Source organism: Eumetopias jubatus, unplaced genomic scaffold (genome assembly GCF_037043125.1).
Source record: "Eumetopias jubatus isolate StellerSeaLion01/CBP00866 unplaced genomic scaffold, mEumJub1_p1.0 scaffold_7, whole genome shotgun sequence".
Classification (NCBI taxonomy): Eukaryota; Metazoa; Chordata; class Mammalia; order Carnivora; family Otariidae; genus Eumetopias; species Eumetopias jubatus.
This window is the reverse complement of record NW_028274813.1, coordinates 111,441,607-111,457,855: the sequence shown is the minus strand read 5'-3', so window position 1 is coordinate 111,457,855 and position 16,249 is coordinate 111,441,607. Positions and strand designations below refer to the sequence as shown.

The 16,249-nt window shown below is 38.4% G+C and overlaps 1 protein-coding gene across 2 annotated transcripts; it reads right to left on the bottom strand.

The window, feature by feature from the left end:
* Positions 1–818: 818 nt before the first annotated feature.
* SENP8 (SUMO peptidase family member, NEDD8 specific) lies at positions 819–16,209 on the bottom strand. 2 transcript variants are annotated; one of them, XM_088025132.1, is made up of 3 exons: positions 16,059–16,209; positions 10,393–10,438; positions 819–2,552 (listed from the first exon to the last, which is right to left on the bottom strand). In XM_088025132.1, exon 3 carries the CDS (start codon positions 2,514–2,516, stop codon positions 1,878–1,880), a length of 639 nt encoding a protein of 212 aa, XP_087881258.1. In that variant the 5' UTR covers positions 2,517–2,552; positions 10,393–10,438; positions 16,059–16,209; the 3' UTR covers positions 819–1,877. The 2 variants fall into 2 exon arrangements, with proteins under 2 accessions (XP_087881258.1, XP_027955839.1); XM_028100038.2 differs by lacking the exon at positions 10,393–10,438.
* Positions 16,210–16,249: the final 40 nt, after the last annotated feature.

The following is a 16,249-nucleotide window of genomic DNA, read 5'->3' as shown; positions in this document are numbered from 1 at the left end:
CAAATAGCATACTCAAATATTGTATAGAAGACTAATCTGTGGCACAGTCCAACCATGTTATGTATTTGGAAAAGGAAACCTTAGATTTTTATCTTTTTTTCTTTTTTAAAGACTTTGCTAGTTTAGTTCAAAAAAATAACAACTTTTAGGGAGTCAGGAAAATTGCTCTCAGATGGATTGACTTGTAAGAGGGAGATAATCTGACATTTAAACAGACATACTTTGCTTTATCAGAACAAATTTTCCCAGAGAACCTTTGAGTCTTTCATAGTCTAGATACCTAAGTCAACAGTTACTGAAATGATAATTGCCTTCTTATCTTTATCTACACTTAATGGCCTCAGCCATCACTCCTCTTGCTGTCCTTCTCTCCCTATTTCACCTCTATGGCTGATTGCCAGTTCCGAATCTTTTATTTTCCTGCTCCCATTTTTATTAGGTCTCTTTTTTATCCAAAACATACTGACTTGAAATGGAAACTTTTTTGTAGCTTTCTCAGACTTTCAGTTTCAACTCATGTTCACTCAGCTTGCTATGTAACCTATATTACTTACACTGTGTTTTCCCTCCCTGACTAAAAGGAACCAAGTCACTGCCTTTGCGGTTACTGAGTGGTGAGGTTATTTTGGGCCATGAGGGCTGGGGGCAAAGGTAGGCTTGGGGAGGGAGGTGAAATAAATTTCACAGCTGAAACTAATCTTTGGTTTTCAAGCCTCATATGCATTGCAATCTAATTCTTGTTAGTACAATTAATGTGTGTACCCAACATATCATCTGGTTGTTAATTATCAGAAACTCAGAAAAACACACATCAATGATTTAGAAGGGATAGCGTTTCTTTTTATTCTTGGTTCCATATTTAAAAAATAACATCGTCTGCATTTTGAATTAAGTGGAAGGGTTGAGAAAGGTCACTTTTTTCTGCTTTATAATCGCAAAAACAAACCAATTTTTAGTCTGCAAGTTTTAGATACAATAATAGCCCTGATATCACCATGACATAACTGAAAACAATTCTGCCAGATCACAGATAGAGAGGAAAGGAAAAACTATGACTATCAGAAAGCAGCAATATTAGAAATAACAGGTAACTTTGGGAAGTTATCAGCTACGAGTTTTAAAACCACAGAACTTTGGATATAAGGAAGGAGTGTATGCATGGCTAACAGACAAAGTGAAGAAAAGCCGCTACCAATGCAGAGCAGCAAGTCGACCCCTTCACTGAGTGAACTAAAAGGTCTAACAGCCATATATTTTAATGAAGTTACTCAAGATTCCCCCTTTCTTAAAGCAGTCCAGGAATTAGATGGGGGAAGATGGGCTAACATCATCTTTATCAAATATCTGCAAAGGTTACAAAGATAGCCAGGAAAGCCTCTGCATGGTGAATGGAAGAGACACCACAGAAATGAGTATTTGATTCTAATATTTAGATCTTGAATTAGGTTAGATCTTGACCTGCTTCTAGCCAGTTGATCTCTGTGCAATACGTTTTTGATTCTTCTATAACGTTCTTCGTGCATTCCTCTAGATTTCACATATACTTGATTTCTTTAAAGATCACTGCTTTTCCTCTGGAATAAGCCAATGTGGATAAGGGAGACAAAAAGGGAATTAATAAATGTTAAGATAGCGTGGTTTTAAGGTTTTGATACATAACTTGAAGAAACTGTCACAGAGCATACACTCTCAAGTTAGGGTTAAAGTGAAACTTTCCATTTGGATAATGCAGAGGATGACATTCTTCCAGGGAAAAATGAGAACACTAAGCTTCCCTCTACTAGGCATCTTCCTTCAGGCACTGAGACTGCAGCCATCCAATAAATGGGGATGGGCAGAAAGAAGAGACTTCAAAAGTCACAGATACACTTTAATAGCTAATTTTTGGCAAGTCTGGCAATGAGAGCCTTCCATTCTCCTCTTTTTTTTGTGATGTATGTAGGAGTGAGTAGCTGCAATAGTGATTCTGGCTGTTGCCTAAAGAAGTTCTGACACAAGGCCTCAGTGTTACAAATCACATACATCCCACAGTCATAGCTGTTTTGTTGAGCAGGGGCTTTCTCTTCCACAAAGGCCAGTTTGTCTCCTTTTCTGCCTAAGAAAGCTTCCAGTTTCTCCGCTACCTGCTTTGCATGGACTGAGTTGCTTCTGCTATGGGAATCATAGTGAAAAAAGCTATTTTTATCTTGGACATAAACCAACAAACTCCAATGGGTTCCCCCAGCTGCCTCGTTGGAATTATCATTGATGGCTAAAAATACAACTCTCTTGTTGGGGAGGTCCAGGGGTTCAAGGAACATGGCAATCTCTGCTCGGTTGCTAGTGCACTTGATGAACTGGGTAACTTCGGGGCTGATGAAGCAGACATGGTCAGAACAGTCATGAAACTGACTGTTGGCAAAGTACTCAAAGGCAAATCCAATGATATGGTCATTGAGCCAGCTTGGAGGATCCAACAGTGAGACATCTGATTGCCGCAGTAGACTGTCCATATAACTCAAGACTACGGGGTCCATCTTGTACTGACCAGGGTTGATCAGAAATTCCAGAAGCTGGAGGAGAGGCAGAAGATAATATTTACTGTTGAATATGATACCGGGGTATAAAATGAGGGTCATAAACAGGAGCTACTCTTAGAGGGTTTTGGTAAAGATTAAATATAATTGTAAAATGTTCAGCAACAATACCTGGCCTAAGAGTAAACATTCAAGACACCCTCACTTACATGCTATATGTTAACAGTTAGAATGAAAACTTAGGAAATTTTTCATGCTGAAACAATAAGCATGAATTTGTAATTTCCTCTTTAGATGCAGAGTTTCGTTAAAATTATAAGAAACATTTATGAAACTTCCTAGCATTAACCATATACTTATTTGGCCCTTTATGCATGATAATAATGGCAAGTTATTTTTACATTAAAGTGAATTTTCAAAGAGTCTAAAGAAAAATGCTGCTCACTAGCAAAGGAAATAGTTTCCATTTCAACATTAATTTTCAAGAGATAAGATAAAAATATTGCTTCCTCATTCCATAATGGAAAGTGATAGTGATTAGAGTTGTAGTTAAAAGGAACTACAATTTGAAGAACAGAAAATTGTGAGTAACACAATGAAAAACATTCCTGGTTCTGCCTGAGTTGTGAGCATGAGTGATATAATATGTCCTAGTCCATTTCCCATCTTTAACCTCAAGTGGTAAGATAAAGACTATGTAATGTTTATAAGTTAGGTGGCACCTGGGTGGCTCAGGTGGTTAAGCATCTGCCTTCGGCTCAGGTCATGATTTCCAGGTCCTGGGATAGAGCCCCGCGTCGGGCTCCCAGCTCAACAGGGAGTCTGCTTCACCCTCTCCTCCTCCCCCTTGCTTGTGCTCTCTCTCTCTCAAATAAATAAATAAACCTTTAAAAAATATATATGTTAGAATTTTTTTTGTAAATTGAAAGGTAGTTAGGCACAGGAATCAAGAGACCTGGATCTAGCCCCAGTCCTATCACAAAATTTAAATGATTTTGTCCTTGCTTTTGTCTGTAAAAAGCGTGTACATTTGCTTTACATGCCTTAGTGAATTGTAGAAAAGGCCAAATAGTTTTACTTGAAGGTATTAAAAGAATATAAAATATTGTACTAATAGTATTTATATTATTAATTGATATTAGTAAGGTGATCAGAAAATCTAGATAGCACTCCATACCAATGGAAGCAAATGAGGTTTGGAAACAAACATCTATTCCTATTATCTTGTCCAAACAAAAGCATGACTAATTTAGAGTAGAGCAAGACAAATTATATGGTAAGATTAATACACTTATGATCACCCAAGGTAAGGTGCTAACAAAGACAAGAAGTCTGATCAGTGTGGAAGGTAACATAATATTTGAGCAAAAGAGAGTTAAGTGCTATTCATGACCTGGCAGCATTACAACATCACTACAAATCACAAAGCAATAAACAGTCACATGCAGATACAGTACAAAACAAAGCATACTGTAAGAAAATGTAACCATTTCTGTGAAAGACTGGGCTAGAATAACCAATTTAATCAATTCTCGCCATTAGACCAGGTTTCTACCACTTGATTACACTACTAAAATAATAAAATTTTGTGGCACAACCATTTTCCTGTGATTAAAACCCTGTGAAAACTATACAGAAAAATAAATATACCCCTCAAGAGAAAAAGCCTAAAGTAAATGAGGTAACTAAGAAGCACCAAAAATGGTTTTATGTGCATACATATATCATAATCTGAAATATTTCAGAAACAATATAAGGCTGTTTATGAGAAAATATATATATACATATTAATATACAAAATTAGATGGCATGAATTAAGATTTTCTTAAGAGAGAATAACTGCAGCAGAGACATAAACTAGAGCCAGGAACAAAGTTAACGAGGCATAGAGCACATTTGCTATGGGTGGGCCACAAATCTGGCTGTAAGCTTTTTGGCAGCTAACCAGAGAGCGTTAAGTTAGACATTCACAATGTCCATAAGGTAAAAACAAAGCAATTGCTCAGAAGAGGTAAAAGCATTCTTTGTATTAAGCTTAGACAGTTTTCTTTCAAGAAATTTTCATAAAAGACAGTGTCTCATAATGAATAATGTCCTACAATATTTTTATAAGAGATGAAGTAGTTTCAGAGGATTGTTTCTTATAATGATCCTTCATATCCAGCCTGATGGCAAATGAATAAACAGCAATCTAGTAAAGGCAAGTCTATGGAGGCTAGGTACTTAGCTTGCTGCTGATCTGACTTAAGAATAAACGATATGAAAAGGGAACGACTGCTTGTGCATCAAGCAAGTCTCCCTCAATCTCTCCCCCATGCTTTCAATGAATACTATGTAGTGGTAAGTGCCACATTGTACTGCCTGGCAAATACTTGGAGACCTACTTACTCTCTATGCTGTCAGCTGAAATCAGACCCACATCTTAACAGCCAAACCAACTAGGGATAGAAGTCTACAAGGAGAAGAGTGCCTGAAGAGACAGGCATCTCATCTTGGAGGGAGTGACCAAAGTGGCCAAGATTTCCTTCAGAAAAGTTGTAGTGTTTTGTTTGACTTTGAAAATACCCAAAATACAGACAATAGGTCAATCAAGGATCTGGCTCTACTCCACTGGGTGGAATGATTACATGACTGCAATAGTTTAACCCCAACAATCCTAAAGCAAATGGAACCAAACTAGCCTTTGGCCAAACCATCATTAGCCAAGAAAAATTCTAAACTTCACATCTGAAGACTTGAATTTTAGACTCAGTTCTGTTACTCATTGGCCATATGATCATAAATAAACTACTTAATTTCTTTAAGCCTCAGTATCCTCTTCTGTAAAGTGACAATATTAATACATGACCTTTAACAGAGTATTTGTCAATATAAAATGAAGAAACATTGATTAACTAAGATTTTTCAAAATATAACATAAAGTAGTATTTCCAGACATCCATTGTGTCATGAAGAAATTTATATCCCAATAACTGGTAACTGCAATGTATTTCATTTAACGAATGTTTATTGAGGGTGCTTGGGTGGCTCAGTTGTTAAGTGTCTGCCTTCGGCTCAGGTCATGGTCCTGGGGTCCTGGGATCAAGCCCCACATCGGGCTCCCTGCTCAGCGGGGAGCCTGCTTCTCCCTCTCCCACTCCCCCTACTTGTGCTTGCTCGCTCTCGCTGTGTCTCTCTCTGTCAAATAAATAAATAAAATCCTTAAAAAAACCCACAAAAAACAAAAACAAAAACAAATGTTTATTGAGTGTTTCCTCTGTGCTAGGAGTTGGAAATACAGAATGGGAATGAAATAGTCAATAGTTCCTACTCTCACTGAGCTTAAGCCTATTATGTTACAATGAAGACACTGTAAATATACAATTCTTTTAGTCAATAAACACCTACCAAGAACCTAGTATTTTTTTAAAAGATTTTATTGAGAGAGAGAGACACACACACAGAGACAGAGATCATGAGCAGGCAGGGAGGGGCAGAGGGAGCAGACCCCCGCTGAGCCAGGAGCCTTGATGTGGGACTTGATCCCAGGACCCTGGGATCATGACCTGAGCCGAAGGCAGACGCTTAACCGACTGAGCCACCCAGGCACCCCTGAGTACCTAATATTAGCTATTGTGGGAGATACCAAGATGTACAAGGTGGCTTATAGTCAATGAGATAAGAAACCCACAAGGGGCAGAAATAAAATGTATGGGAATTCAGAATAGGGAACAATCACTCCTGGCTAAGAGGGTGAAAGGGAAAGAGAGCTGAGATCAGGAACGACTTCAAGGAGAAAGTGACGTAAGGGTGGGCTGTTGAAAGGCAGGTAGAGTTGGATGCATGGAGAAGGGCATTAAGAAGGTGAGAGAGGCAAGGGAAGTGCCTTTAGAAGGGTGGTCCAGTCTGGCTGGAATGAAGTTTAAGAGTAAAGGTACAGGTGAGGGTAGAGGAAGATTAGAAGCTAAATGGTAACAGACTGAAGTCCAGGTGAAAGAGTTTGGAATTTATATTGGAGGAAATGGGAAGCCGTTATGGCAAGGCTGGTGCTTTAGGAAGTTTACTAATTCAGCCATGGTATATAGGATTAACTGGTAGGGAGAGAATTTGGAGGAAGAGATCAAGTAGATTTTTACTGAAAGTAAAGTTATAGGGGTGCCTGGGTGGTTCAATCGTTAAGTGTCTGCTGTTGGCTCAGGTCCTGGTCCCCGGGTCCTGGGATGGAGTCCCACATCAGGCTCCCTGCTCAGCGGGAAGCCTGCTTCTCCCTCTTCCACTCCCCCTGCTTGTGTTACCTCTCTCGCTGTGTCCCTTTCTGTCAAATAGATAAATAAAATCTTAAAAAAAAAAAAAGTGAAGGTATAGGAGGAAATGACCTAAATCAGGGGAAATGGTAGTAGAAATGGGGAGGCAAGGAGGAAAAGGTACTGTAGACAGAGACTCAGGAAGTGATCAGAGTAGTGGATAAGAGAGAATTAGGAAATGGTCTGTAGGTTTTAGGTGGGGTGACTGAAAGGATGATGATCCCATTATTAATGGGGTAGGGGAAAAGGAGACAGAAAGGGACCTAGCAAAAGAACCAAGAACCATCTAGAACCATCCTAGGGATATTTCCTTTCTATATAGTGAGCACTGTGCTTGGTGTATCTGAGGTACAATAAATGTCTGCCAGATGACTGAAACATTTCAAAAAAGGAGTCAGAACATAGAATAGGGAAAATAAGATAAATAAGGCCTCTTAAGATGTTTGTATTGTCTTTCACATCCCCATTTTTGCTTTGGTTTTGTGTTTTTTCTGTTCTCCTCTGTTAATAGTAAATAAGACCTATGTACTTGGTCTTGGTGGATGGTAAGGAATACTGGGGAGTGAACTGGGGAGACAATAACCTCCTAATTCTATTTGTAAAGTCCTACAAATTATATAGTTCTATATTTTGGGGTTAGGAGAGTTTGGGTCCAGGCTCTGACTTTGCCACTTGCCTATCTATGTGACTCTGGTCAAGTTATTTATTCTCTTTCTGGGCCTCATTTTCCTCATCTGTAAAATGAGGTAATAAAAACACCTGTCTCACAGGGTTGTTACACAAAATAAAAACATGAGTAAAAACACTCAGCATGGGGACACCTGGGTGGCTCATTCAGTTAAGCATCTGCCTTTGGCTCAGGTCATGATTCCATGGTCCTGGGATCAAGCCCCAAATTGGGCTCCCTGCTGAGCAGGGAGCCTGCTTCTCCCTCTGCCTGCCGCTCCCCCTGCTTGTGCTCTCTCTGACAAATAAAATAAAAAAACAAAACAAAACCCACAACACTCAGCATGTCATCTGACATACAGCAGGCTCTCAAAAAGAGTTTGCTTCCTTGCTCCCTATTATTTGGGGTGGTAATAATGGGACTTAGAATTTTTTTTTTTAAAGAATTTATTTATTTATTTGACAGCGAAAGAGGGAACACAAGCAAGGGGAGTGTGAGAGGGAGAAGCAGGCTTCCCGCTGAGCAGGGAGCCTGATGCAGGGCTTGATGTGGGACTCGATCCCAGAACCCTGTGATCATGACCTGAGCCAAAGGCCGACGTTTAATGGCTGAGCCACCCAGGCGCCCCTTTTTTTTTTTTTTAAAGATTTTATTTTATTTTTAAAGATTTATTTATTTGAAAGAGATAATGAGAGAGATAGAGAGCACATGAGAGTGAGGAGGGTCAGAGGGAGAAGCAGACTCCCTGCTGAAAAGGGAGCCCGATGCGGGACTCGATCCCGGGACTCCAGGATCATGACCTGAGCCGAAGGCAGTTGCTTAACCAACTGAGCCACCCAGGCGCCCTAAAGATTTTATTTATTTGAGAGAGAGAGAGAAAGAGAGAGAAAGCAGGGGGAGTGGCAGGCAGAGGGAGGGGGAGAAGCAGACTCCCTGTGGAGCAGGGAACTTGACACGGGGCTCGAGCCCAGGACCCTGGGATCATGACCTGAGCTGAAGGCAGACGCTTAACCGACTGAGATACCCAGGCACCCCAGAAATTTCTTGAAAATAAAGCATGTTTTTCTTTTTTATAAAGCCACAAAGTCATAAAGGATAGACCTAGCTAGGGCATGACTCTGCTCTGTGCTTTACCTTTGGCATAAGAAGAGTGAATGCTAACTCCAGAGAAAATTGTTCTCTCCACTGAGTGAAGCAATGATGTTAATGTGTTGTCAGTATACACAAGACTTGCAATTACAGTTTATCTTCCAACTTCTGTAGCTAAATGAAGCTAATACTAAAACCACAGCATGGAATATTGCCTAAACAAAGGCTTAATTTTTTAAAAAAGGGACTACTTTTTCATATTAATCTTAAAATCCTTAAACCCAAGCATATTATTTGAATATTTGTTATAAAAAATAAGGTAATTACATAAAAGGTAATAAAAACTACCTTAAAGGGAAAATTTATAATTTAATAGGAGTCAACCTGATTACCTGCTGATATAAGTAAGGGAAGAAGCTGCTGGTTCAGTAGAAAAAAACACTAGGTTGGGAGTCAGTTTCAATGAACTATGTTCTAAAGGAGTGCTGTCTAATAGTACTTTTGGTGATTTTGGAAATGTTCCTTATTGGCAATGTCCAAAACAGTAGTCACTTGCCACCTGTGGCTATCAAGCACTTGAAATGTAGCTAGTGTGAACTGAATATTTACTTTTACTTAAATTTAAATATCTACATGTGGCTATTGGCTATTATTTTGGACAGTACAGTTCCACAGATTTCATAGGTATTTCTTGAAAGAAAAAAAATAAGATTATATGATTAAATAAGTTAGGGAAATGCTGCATCCTAAAACTCCTTATTGGAGATTCATAACGCACACAAGCATATTAGAGGCTAGAAGAAATTCTGCAATAAAGAAAGGTAACTTTTCTTGGTCTTATTTTTTTCCCAAACTCATTTCACCATGAGACACTTTTTTTTTTTTTTAACAGAATTCTATTGACACCTTCTTGTCTGTGCAGTGAAGTTTGGAATATGCTTGCTGAGTTATTTAATAAATGGCATTGAGACAAACTGTTAAACATTTGATAAAAAAAGAAGTTAGATCTCTTAACTCATACCTTATATCAAATTATATTTTAGGTGGAGTAAAATTTAAATGTTAAGAAAGGAAACAAAAATATTAGAAGAAAATGGAGCTAATATACTTATGTGACTGGCCAATAAACACATGTAAAGAAACTCAACACCTCACTAGTAATCAAAACAAATCAAGTTGAAGCAAGATTTCATTTTTTACCTATCAAATAAGCAAAGATGACGAAAACTGGTAATAACTAGCATTGCTGAGAGACCATGGAAAAACAGGCATTCTCATTGTTTATAGGAATATAAACAAACGCAAGCTTTTTGAAGGGTATTCTGCCATTATATTTTAATTCTTAAGAAATGTCTACACGTAGGTATTAAACTTTCAGAAATTTATTTTAAGGGAAACATTAAGGATGTGTGCAATAATTTAACAAGAATGTTCATCACAGCTATGTTTATAAAAGAAAAACTGAAAGAATCGGAAAGTTCATAAGAGAACTAGTAAATTTAAATAACAGGCTTTCATACAATGAAATGTTTTCAGCCATTAAAAAATAAAGTTGTAGATACAAATTTATTGACATAGATATTCATGATATGCTATGAAAAGAAAGTTTATATAAAAACTTGTACAAGAAAAATAGACACAAAAATAATCAAGAATGATAGCCAAAGTTTAAATATCATTTTAAAAAGAGAATTATTAGCACTTCTTAACTTTTTTCCTTCTACCTTTTGATACTGTCTGCTTTTTTCACCCTTTTTACAATGAGCACATACCCAGTAAATACAGCTATTTCCATTAAGGAAAAAAAAGATATACCACCTCCCACTTTTACACTGACCTAAAATATGTCTGTTTCTTCAATTCACTGGTCTCACTTCTGTGCTCTGGAAAAAAACAGAGACAGTCTAATCTCTCTTCTATAACCCTTCAAACACAAAGATGTAAAATTAATCTTTTTACTAAAATTAGATTACGTCCAACTTCTAATGTATGATTCCATTTGTGATTTCACAAAAAGAATAAAATCCAAGACCAAATGTGCTTTTCATGGCAGCATAAGCAGAAATATTTTCAGGAAGGAAGTTCAAACTTTTTTTTTTTTTTGGTTTCAATTTCCCCCTATTAAACATTTCCTTTTAATGCTAGCTTAAACCATCCAAAGATTTGTATAAAGTGGAATATAAAAATTATCATCAAGATTTATACATCCCTCTTGAGGGCAGAGATTATTAGATTTTACTCATCCCTGTTTTCTTTAGTGCTTGACAAACTGGAGAAATTTTAATAAATGTTTTTCCTGAACAAAATACAGAAGTAAAATACATTTTGAAAAACTCTTAAAAACACAAAATTGTTATAAACATAGGAAGATCTCTCAACTTCATAAATTATTTATAAATTTGAACAATAGTCCTCTGACATCAATATTTTACAAGTAGCGGAATTCAGCTCTTAAAGTAGAAAAAGTACTTGGTATGATGATGATGCCTGTTACTACCATAAATTCCATTTGGTCCTGCCTTGGGCCAGGGAGATAAAACAGGTGGCTTTTTAGGATTTCTTCTAGAGTCAAGGTTCTCTATTTACTGCTCTGTTATTAGGTATGACTATCAAGGGCTAAGGTGTCATTGACCATGAAAAGAATTTTATTCTTGGGGCGCCTGGGTGGCTCAGTCGTTAAGCGTCTACCTTCGGCTCAGGTCATGATCCCGGGGTCCTGGGATTGAGCCCCGCATCGGGCTCCCTGCTCTGAGGGAAGCCTGTTTCTCCCTCTCCCAGTCCCCCTACTTGTGTTCACTCTTTCGCTCTCTCTCTGTCAAATGAATAAGTAAAATTTTATTCTTAGTCTATCATTTCTAACTCAAAGTTTCCATTTATAATTGTACCACACTTTTTTCCTTCATATATACCTGATGTAAACACCAGCCTTTTCTTAAACTGTGCTTTGCTGAGAATTTTCTGAGAAATGACTTTATACAATTGCAAAATTTAAAATACCTGGGGTTGTTAAGACAGTGTGTGGGGAGGCCAACAGGTTCAATGACAGGTCTGAGTAAGATAATATTTTAAAAGGAGGGGGCAGATTTTTATCATATGCATTATCAAATTAAAGCTAATAAGGTGTGATCAAGCTAAAGTTATAATCTGCCTGATTTCATAAATAACCACTGTATTCAGCACACAGTAGCTGTATGCAAACATAGTTTGAAAGAGTATGAAAAATCCATCATCTTTTAATCTTATTTGTCCTGTAGATTTCAAAGCCTGGTATATCATTTTTTCATAAATAGTTAGGAGGTAAACTGTTACTACAAACTCCTAACTACTGGGTTTCAAAAACATGGTTGACAACATAGTAGGGGTTCAATAAATATTTAATGAATGAATGAATGAATTTATGTTTTACTGTATTGTGCTCATAGGAAAATGAGATCTGAAGTGGCCCAATTATACATAAGGAATTTTCTGTTGTAGCAATTTGTCTTTAAATGTTAATTAACACAAATATTTGTGAGTTATCTGACCAAGCTTGAATTATATATTATTAAGCAGGGCTAAACATTTCTAGTAACTATTTATTTTAGCTGCTAATGTAAACTGCCAAGTTGCTACAACAAATAGTAGTGAGAATATTAGAGCCAACTAAGGCCCCAAATCCCCAAGCTATTGTTTTGAAGGAACTGAACCTACCACAGTACTCGGACAGAGTATTTATTCATTGGCCACCCGGAAGGAAGGCCACAAGTTTTTTTTTTTTTTTTTTAAGATTTTGTTTATTTGAGAGAGACAGAGATAGTGACAGAGATAGTGAGAGAGAGCACAAGCGGGGAGGAGAGGGAGAAGCAGGCTCCCCGCTGAGTAGGGAGCCCAATGTGGGGCTTGATCCCAGGACTCTGGGATCATGACCTGAGCCGAAGGCAGATGCTTAACCGACTGAGCCAGCCAGGCGCCCCAGAAGGCCTCAAGTTTTTAAACCTATAATTTAGATGCTCAAAAATAATAATTGTAATTGGGACAATTTCTTTTTTTTCAGTTTCAGGACTGTGTTCTAGTGCTTTTCTAACAGATGAAGGTGTGGAAGGGATAGCCATTTAATTGGAAGCCAGAGAAAGGAAATTTCAGAGATCTTTTTTAAGTAATATTCTTAAAAAGCTTCATAAGTTTCAAGTATTCTTGCTGCAGACAGACCTGTTTCCCCATTCCCCTAAAAAGTAGATAGATGAACCCCAACCTCTATATAAACTTGATTCTTAGTCTGTATTGAACCATAGCACTACCCAAATGGTCTCCAATAGTTACATGGACAAAATCAATATAGGCTAGTCATGCTGAAGAAGGTAGTCTCTCAGAGAAACTGATTCAGAAAGTTAACTTGACATTACTTATTTGGATTAGTAATACTTGGACCCCATAATTAACGTTTTGAATATGTTTAAAGCATACAAGTTGGGCACTAGCTGGAATTTGGGCAGTAAGTTTTGCATAGTTTGGTATTGATCAGTTTCTAAACAGATGGGTTATCTGGGCTTGGAGGACTTCTTTTTTGTTTGCTAATGCATTTTACTCATCCAAGAGGTTTAAGGAATTGACAAAGAGACAGCAATCTTGACCTTAAAAAGTCAGAAATATAGGACTTACAGGTAGATGGAATTTAACCAAGAAAGGCTTTAGCAACACCTGAGAACCTCTATCTATGGTAAAGCCATTGCCCATGTAAAATGTTAATTGACCTCCACACTAGTGTGTACATCTCTATTGAAAGGTATGTGATTTAGACCAATTTATGTTTCTTTAGTCAGTCACACTGGGGAAACAGTAACTTAGCAGACCCTTTAGAGATCACTTTATAGCAAAATTTAGTTAAAAAAATTTTAATTATTTACTGGTCCAGAGTCTTCATTCCTATCTTCTCTTTTGACAATCCAATCTACACACTACTAGTAGATTAACTTTTCAAACGAACTCTAATTACATTATTCTACTCCAAAAATTTTAACATCTTCATTATCTACCAAATTAAGTATAAATTATACCCTGGCATTCAGTGATTTCCACAAAAAGAGCCCCAACATACCTTTCCCAATTTATTTCCTAGTACTGCTCCTGCATATATAGCCACAAGTTCAATACTCCTGTAGGCCCAAATTATTAGGCAACAATGGATTAGTACTGGTTGCTGCCCTTAGGTACAAAAGGAGAAGAAAATAGCCAGTTCCCTACTCCCACAGAGAGGCTGGGAAGTGAACACTAGGCAGTACCTTCTGAAACACAGATCTGATCTGTCATGCTCTTGCTTAAAACCATTATAGTCAGCTTTTTATAAATCTACAGTCCATGGGCCAGGATGTAGTTAGAATTAAAGGCTCCATGAACTTGGACTGGGAAAAAATTGCATCTTGATTTTTGATATCTAACTGAAATTTAGCATTTTAATAAGTATAGGCAATGATCCATAGTAGTATTAGCAGTCCCTATATTTTTGTCACCAATAGAAATATATTTTCATATCACACTGAAGTTGTACAGGTATCTCAAAATATAATTTCTACTCATCACTATTTTGAAATTATTAGCTGCCAGGTGTTATTTAATGCATAAAGAAGCACATACATAACTACATCAGACACCTGTTTTTTAATATTTTTAAAACTTTCAATAAAATTGATTTTGTTTCTATGTATTTTATTTTCACATTTAAAAACATTCTGAGATAGGGCCCACAGGGCAGGCTGCCAAAGAAGTCCATGGTGTAAAAAAAGGTTATTTTATTTTTATCTTTGTTTTTTTATACCTATTAATTGCTTATAGTAGATCATCTAAACACTTTAGCATGGAATTCAAGGCTCCTCATAATCTCTCCACACCCACTTTATCATCTTTATCTCTGCCCCACCCCTACTCTCCATATTAAGCCCTAGTCATACTAGACAACAGTAACTCACTCTTTTCTGGAGGCTGATAGACAAGTTTTTGGATCAGCCCTAGTTAATAGACAGTAGCCGTGCACTGCCTTTGGCTTTGCCTTATAGAGACCTCTCTGCCTGCCAAGTGAATTGTTCTTTTCAAAGGTTTGTTTTCCCTAATAGTATGAGATCTTAATAGGGCCATATCTTAACTGTCTTTATATCTCTTTCCTAACTTAAATGATTGCTGAATAACAGAAGACAGATTCTAAATTGGCAAGGCACTGTATGCAGTAATCTCTAGGGGAGTAAAGTTAGTCCTTGAATCTCAAATTGACTTAGCTCTTTTTGGGGACAGAAATGAAGATGCCCTTGACTGAGCCCTAAGGTTGGATCCCCAGCTGATAGATGCTGGATGGTAGGGAAAGGGAAAGAGCCCTGAGATGGACTTAAGATTGAAGGATGGAACTGTGCTGAAGGAAAGGCAGAAGAAATGACACCTTTCCCATTGCCCAGAGTAGTTATCCCAAACTTCCATCACTCTGCTCCAGCTTCTCATTCCATCCCCAAATCTCTCATCAAGTGACTTCCATCTTAATGTTAAAGAGCCAACGCCATCAACTTCCTGCCCTTCCTTACTTCTGATCCTTTCCTTTCCTCAACCCTCACAGCACCTCAGGATCTTTAAAAAATACTGATGCCGGGGCCCTTAACCCCAGTTTGTTTAATTGGAACAACAGCATTGGTTTTATTAAAAAACAACAAAAAACAACTTCTCAGGTTATTCTAACGTGCACACAAGGTTGAGTTCCACTAGTGCTCTAGATGCTATAAATTAGCCACCTTCATCCATGAATTGTCCACTCCTGGGTTCCATGGTACACTTTTATGCCTAAGTCTCCTCCCATCTTTAAAGGAAACATTCTTTCGGCCCACATTCTCGCCCCTCATCTCTCTCACCCTTTACAACGATGCTTCTTTAAAGGGTAATCTACACCTATGGCCTCCACCAACTCTACTCCTCTAACTTTTTACTCTTACAGTCAATACTGTCATATACTTTTGCACCCGTCATTCTCTATGCTTCTATCTCCTATTTCTCGACCAGCTACTGCTCACTAGCCTTTTAACACAAGTTAGGAGTGACTCAAAGGTCACCTTGGAAAGGGTTTCCCCCAGTCCTTCCACACAATCAGGGGCCCCTCTTCTGCTATGCTCACAGGGTCCTGTGCTTTTTTTGTCATACTTTTATTACTACTGCGGATTCTCTCAACGTCTCCCACATAACACCGCACTTCAGAAAGCTGAAATTGTTTCATTTGCTTCTGACTTTCTAGAGTCTAAAGCACGAGAAAGCACTCTGTGAAAAGTCTGAGGAATGAATGGAAAATCAGACTAGGAAACGGCGGTCGGGGGCGGGGAAATGCGGCGGGAGAGGGCGTGTGTGTGGGAAGGGGCGGGGGCTAAGAGAGGCGGCGCTGAGAACCCTGCACCAGAACTGGGGAAGGGGCAAGGATATGCTGAGTCTGCGAGGGCTGAAAAGCGGCTCCCTGACGGGACAGACCGCCCGACCAACCGAAGTGGGGAGGCGGCTTCTTACCTGCCTCGGGCCTCACCACCCCAACCAGCCTTCAGGCACCTCTGTATTGGCCGGAAAGCGAGAGCTACAGTCGCAAACCCCGAGTTTTCTACCCCAACCTTGCGACATTCCTCTCCTAGTGGAGTGAGAATCTGAGGCACGGTTCCGAGCTCTGCCGTAAGGTGAGGAAGAAAAGTTTGGGCGGGGCCGCC